Here is a 6,871-nt window from a genome sequence, read left to right on the forward strand (position 1 = left end):
CCGCGCACTGCACCTCTCCGCCTCCCCGAGAGCCCCTTTGATTCTTGGAGCTTCCTTGGGATCCTTTTGATGGCTCTAGTCCTGCTGTTACCCACATCCTCCGGTAGGGGCCTGGAGCGGGTGTGCGCTCCGAGGGCGAACTGGAGCGGGTTGTGGAACAGGCCGACTGGAACCAGGGCGGGGAGGGAGCTTGGCTTGGTGGGTCGGGTCGGAGGCGCGGGGTTGGTCCGACCCGGGTGTTAGGGAGTTGGGGTGAAGGCCTAGCCAGAGATTCCCTGGACTGTGCTGTGCGCGGATCTGCGGGAGTGGGGACCACGTAGTGGGCGCGGCGGACGTTGTTCGGTGGTGGGCGTAACCGGTATTTGCCCCCGGCCAAGGTGTGTCCTTTGAAATTCGAGTTTGCAGGTGTTTGGGGATTGAGCCAAAGGGGCTGGGGAGCGCGGACCGAACGTTCAAGGTGAGGGCTCGTCCACGAGTGCACTGGAATGTTAGGTCCCTTCTGTGCCCCTGAGGATATTTGCGCTGTATTCGGTGGACGGGTGATGCCTTGGTGAGTGGCCGGGTTGGGCTGTGTAACACGGTCCGTGTTACTGGGTGCTTGCTTTAGAGAGTGGCGAGACCATCGATATGGAGTGTGGGCAAGGACCCTTTGCTTGCTTTTTGTGGCATCTGGGGAGTCTTGTGCGTGGAGCCCTTGAGTGAGAGCAGGTTCTGGGTGCCTGGGGTTCAGAGGGAATGACGCACGGTGCTTTTTGTATATAAAGGTAATAGGCTCCTTGTGGCCCCCAAATCGTAATGGTTTGCTGTGCAGGTGTGCAGGCTGTTTTGTTTTGGTTTAGCTTGGTTTCCTGCCCCCCCGCCACGCCCATAAATCAATATAGGCAGTATCCTATTCTATTCCCTAATGTCTTTTGGACGTTATTTTTCTTTTTTCTTTCTTTCCTTTTCTTTTTTTTCTTTCTTTCTTTTTCTTAATTAGGTTGGGTCCTGTTTGAGGGGAAATGCAAAACAACCTAGAAAAACCTACTAAGAAATGAGACTCTTAAGAAATGATCGATAAATAACGTTAACAGAGTTTTCTCCTAACAGCTCATAAACTAAAGCAGAAGGCCATCCACTAAGTTTGATTCGTGTTTTATTGAAAATAATGAGTATTAAAATATATGTATGCTAAGAAAACATGCTTATTTTATAAAACATACACAATCAAAGGACAGCCATTCTTAAAGTCTAGTGTATTTCCTTTTATCTTTATATGCATGTGGGATTCTATGCCCAACTTATTTTTAGGCTCTCATTATATGTAGAAGTTTATATGCTGCATTCTTTTCTTAGCAGCAGCCTTGCATGTGCCAGGTCCTGTGCTGGTCTTGAGGATACACTGGTGAGCCATACATAATAAGCCCTTTCTATTTTCATGATCCTTATTTCTCTATTTGTCTGTTTGCAAGCATGCACACACACAAAGGTTAACAGGGACTGTGTTTTGCTCACTGTTAGATCCCCAGTTTCAGGCACACGGTAGGCAATCAGTAAATATTTGCTAAAATTTATTGGTAGCGGTGGATGGTAACCATACCGTAATACCAACATGTTATAGCCCAAGAGATGTGATTTGGAGGGAAGGAGCATGATTCTCTGACAGCATTTAACAAATGACTGGTGGAAAGAAGGACTTTTCTGCTCATCAGACAGGCCAAACTGCCACTCTGCGGCTTCTGTATGTTTCTTCCTTCAGTCTAGAAGCATTCTCCTCCTGCCTCTTGCATTGTGGATTCCTTATTTTTCAAACTCAGCTGCAATCTTACACTCTCAGGGACTTCTCTAGGCAAACTACATCAGTGAGAAACACCCACTCCAGCTTAAAAACCCCTTAACTTATCACTCTTCCAAAACTCTTCTGTTCTTTCTCCACTAGAATACAGAGGTCCTGTCTGTCTTGTCACACTTGTGGTTGCCAATGCCCAATTTTTTGCCTTGGTCTCAACATATTTTTATAGCTATTAAGTACCAGGAAATTAAGTATAATGTCAGCTGGGACTTGGAGCCCAGGAAAAATTCCTTCTGTCTTTCCCTGTTAATGAAAAGTCTGCAGGCCTGTAGACACTCCAGTTATGTTGTAATTGATGATTAAAAAGTTCATTTCTATGGGGGGAGGGGAGGCAACCATGGTGGTAAGAAGGAAATGAGAGGAATTTTTAAAAGAAGAATTAACTTTAGAATAGACCTAAAGCTAGAAGCTGAAGGAGCTGTTGAGAGCTTTTGCAATAGAGGATAGATAAAGTGAATAGGGTCCAGCAGGGAAGGTGGCAAAACTAGAAATGAAGAGGAGGAAAAACAAGGTTAAGTTGAAGATTAAAAGGTAAAATCGGGATAAACTAAAACTTAGAGAAAGTAAAAAAATGAGAACTCGATATGCTGGGAAGGGAACATATGTGGATAAAATAAACATTTTACCTTCGAAGCAGCTCAGGCGGAGAAGGTTCTGTAAGCAGACAATGTTGTGCCTGGGAGGCTTGCCATCTCAGAGGTAGTGGCCAAATGGTTTAAAGTAGCAGCAGAGAACATTTGTCAAATTTTGGAGACCAATCTCATTTCTCCAGGAGAAGTTTGCTTTTTTTGGACAAAACCCAAATCTCCTGTTATGTGTGGTGTCTTCTGCCTATTGTCTTTTCTTTCTTTCTAATTAAAGCAGATAAGGTCAACACGTGCTTACATAGTAGTTTTCTAAGTCTGCATATTACAATGCAAAGACAGCAGTCCTTATCCTGTCAATTGCTAGGTTGCTGGACACTGGGAGATAGGCAACAAAAGACATTACATGGCCCCGAATTTCTCCAGTGCATAAATCTTCAAAATGATGATTTTAAATATTCATTATAGTATATCCTTCACCATTGTTTTCTGTTTGACAGCAGTGGTACATTGAGCACCAAAGTTTCTTGAATAGCGACTATGAGGGACACACTGTGCTAGGTGATTATGAAGTTTAAGTTAGTAAAAAGCACTTAAAACAATGGTTGGCACAGGTAGTGCTTAATATTTGCAATTTTAAAGTTATAAAGGAATGTGGGGAAACATGGTAGAGTGAGAGATGTCCCCAGATCTCTCCCCTTGAAACAACAATAAGCTGAACATCTAAAACTCAACAAAAAAAAAACACCCAAACTGCACACCAGCACATCTGAGCGTGGGATCTGCGCATAAGAGCTACCACAGGTCAGAACCCCCGGTGTCTGGCGATGGACCAGTAGTAATAAAGAAGCTGCCTCTCATAGCCCCCGAGCTCCCTGCAGGAGGAGTGGGAGGGGTGAAGTTACGGGAACTTCCCTGAACAGCCCAGCCTGGGTCTGCTATGAGCTGCCACGCTGGGTGGAAAGGCCCAGACATCAGGTCAGAGGACAGAGAAGCAGAGGAGACTGCAGAGAAGCAGCTGATTTTTATCGACCCTGGGTGCAAAACAGCTGTGCCGCAGCCGCCACACTCCAACTCAGATGGCACCTCCCCCCAAACCCCGGAGTCCGATTACCGCGGAACCCCATGGGAATCTGAGCAAACCCTACCAAGACTGTCGACAGGATCTGAAACTGAGGGTAGCAAGCACGATTAAATAACTACAAATTTTTTGTTTCTTAAATGGCGTTTTAAGGCTTTATACAAAGCAGGGATCTAAGAGGCTTAGACGCCACCTACTGGAAACCAAAAAAAGGCGCCTTTTTTGCAACAGGCTAAAGAGATACCTTTATATATAATATATCTTCTTTCTAGAAAAACAACACAATACACTTCCATTAATGCCCAGGCAGAGAAATAGACCATTAAATACCATGGACAGCCAAAGTGACAAGGTATCTCAGAAAGAAAGAGAAAAATCTCCAGAAAATAAGCTTACAGACATAGAAGTATGCGACTTAAATGACAGAGAATTCAGGATGATACTTCTGAAGAAACTCAGTGAGATCCGAAACAAGTCATATCAACAATTTAAGGAATTGAAAAAACAACTGGATGAGTAGAGCAAGGAGATTGAAACCCTCAAGAAGAAAGTAATAGATATTCTGGAGATAAAAACCACACTGCAAGAGTTGAAAAATGAAATGGCAAGGTTGGGAAATAGAGTCGACCAAATGAAAGAAAGAAATAGTGATATCGAAGACAGAAATCTAGAAATAAATCAGAAGAAAAAAGAGAGAAACCAAAGAATGAAAAATAATGAAAGAGAAATTCAAGAACTAGCTGATACCTTCAGGAGAGGAAACATAAGAACAATGGGCATTACCAAAGGTGAGGAAAAGGAGCAGGGACTAGAAAGCACTTTCAGAAAATAGTTGACGAGAATTACCCAAATCTAAGGAATAAGCTAGAGATTGGAATTCAAGAAATCAACAGAACACCCAATTATCTCAACCGAAAAAGGCCTTCACCAAGACACATTGTATGAAAGTTATCAAAAATCAACGACAAAGATAGACTTCTGAAGGCAGCCAGCGAGAAAAAAATGGTAACTTATAAAAGTAAACCCATTAGATTATCCTCAGACTTCTCAGCGCAAACGTTACAAGCCAAAAGGGAATGGAATGAAATATTTAAACTACTAAGTGAAAGGAACTACCAGCCTAGAATAATGTTTCCAGCTAAGCTTTCCTTTAGGTATGAAGGAGAAATTAAGACCTTTCCAGACATACAAAAATTGAGGGAATTTTCCACTACGAGGCCTGCATTACAAGAAATACTGAAAGGCATCAGTTCATCTAAAACAAAATGACAAAAAAATACATAATTAGGAGTAAAGCGACTATCACGCAAATAGAAGCAGAGGAGTGCAACCCTTACTAAAAACAGGGCATTATAAGCTTAAATAATAAGAGAATTGTTTTAACAAGATCATAATGAACGTTCAGCAGACAGGGACAAATTGAGATAACAATGACTGAAAAGAGAGAGATTCAAAGATCCAGATTCTCAAAGGGGAATGGAGATAAGGCACGTGCAGAAGAAAATGGACAACTGTATATATATATAACTATCCTTTTCGTATTCATAATGGTGACCACACACCAAAAATTCAGAACTAAAGTATATAACATAAAACAAGAAGAACCAGAGGGAAACCCCACAAAAGCCAACAAAAATAAACAAAACAGAAATACAGGGAAAAAGAAGCAATGGAAACACTGAGCTACCAGAAAGCAAGAGATAAAATGTCTATAAAAAGACCTCATATTTCAATAATCACCCTAAATGTAATTGGACTGAACTCACCAACAGAAAGGCACAGAGTTGCAGAATGGATCAAAAAAACAAAACCCAACCATATGCTGCCTCCAGGAGACACATCTCAGTTCCAAAACAAATATAAACTGAAAGCGAAAGGGTGGAAAATGATATTTCAAGCAAATGGCATTCAGAGAAAAGCGGGAGTAGCAGTACTAATATCAGACGAAACAGACTTCAAAATGAAAAAGATAAAGATACCGAGGGACACTTCATAATGATAAAGGGAATCATACACCAAGAAGACATAACACTTATTAATATCTATGCTCCCAAAAAGGGATCCCCAAAATATGTAAAGCAATTACTAACAGAACTAAAGGGAGAAACGAACCAAAACACCATCATAGTGGGGGACCTACATACCCCACTGTCGGATATGGACAGATCATCCAAACAGAAAATCAATAAGGAAATAACATCCTTAAATGATACATAGACCAAGTGGACATAATTGACATTGACAGAGCCTTCCATTCCAAAACAGCTGTTTATACATTCTTCTCTAGTGCACATGGAACATTCTCAAGAATCGACCAAATACGGGGACACAGAGATAGCTTCAACAAATATAAGAGGGTTGAAATCATACCAACCATATTCTCTGATCATAATGCTTTGAAACTAGAGATCAACTGCAGAAAGAAATCAGGAAGAACCACAAATACATGGAGATTAAACAACATGCTATTTGAATAACTGGGTCAGGGAAGAAATAAAAAAGATTAAGAGATACATAGAAACGAATGATAATTATAGTAGAACATATCAAAACTTTTGGGACACAGCAAAAGCGGTCATAAGAGGAAAGTTCATATCATTACAGGCCTATCTCCAAAAACAAGAATGAGCCCAAATAAACAACCTAATGATTCATCTTAAAAAACTAGAAAGGAAGAAGAATTGAAGCCTAAAGGCAGCAGAAGGAAAGAAATATTCAAAATTAGAGCAGAAATAAATGAAGTTGAAAACAAACAAAAAAATAGAAAAAATAAATGCAACAAAGAGCTGGTTCTTTGAGAAGGTTAATGAAATTGACAAACCCCTGGCTAGACTCACTAAAGAAAAAAGAGAAAGGATACAAATAAACAAAATCAGGGATGAAAGAGGAGAAATTATGACTGATAGCGTAGAAATACAAAGGATCATACAAGAATGCTATGAAAAACTATATCACACCAAATATAATAACCTGGAAGAAATGGGCCAGTACTTAGAAAAATACAACCTTCCTAGACTGAATCAAGAAGAACTGGAAAATCTAAATAGATGGATCAGCAGTACGGACATTGAAACAATCATCAAAAACCTACCAAAAGTCCAGGACCAGATGGCTTTACTAGTGAATTCTACCAAACATTCAAAGAAGATTTAATATCTATTCTCAAACACTTCCAAAAAATTGAAGAGGAGGCAATACTTCCAAACACATTTTATGAAGCCAATATTACTCTGATACCAAAACGTGGTAAGGATAACACAAATAAAGAATACTAAAGACCAATATCTCTGATAAACGCAGATGCAAAAATTCTAAATACGATACTAGCGAACCGAATACAGCATCATATTAAAAAGATTATACACCATGATCAAG

The 6,871-nt window shown here is 40.5% G+C and overlaps 1 protein-coding gene across 1 annotated transcript in view; it reads left to right on the forward strand.

Annotated features, from left to right (window-relative positions):
• Nucleotides 1-6: 6 nt before the first annotated feature.
• The window catches only part of LOC105300309 (membrane cofactor protein-like), a 120,632-nt gene continuing 113,767 nt past the window's right edge, over nucleotides 7-6,871 (forward strand). The window contains exon 1 of the mRNA XM_023537963.1: nucleotides 7-103. Coding sequence (XP_023393731.1) covers nucleotides 70-103 — 34 coding nt within the window. The 5' untranslated portion in view covers nucleotides 7-69. The remainder of the gene's footprint in view (nucleotides 104-6,871) is intronic.

This window comes from Pteropus vampyrus, unplaced genomic scaffold (genome assembly GCF_000151845.1).
Source record: "Pteropus vampyrus isolate Shadow unplaced genomic scaffold, Pvam_2.0 Scaffold207, whole genome shotgun sequence".
Lineage (NCBI taxonomy): Eukaryota > Metazoa > Chordata > Mammalia > Chiroptera > Pteropodidae > Pteropus > Pteropus vampyrus.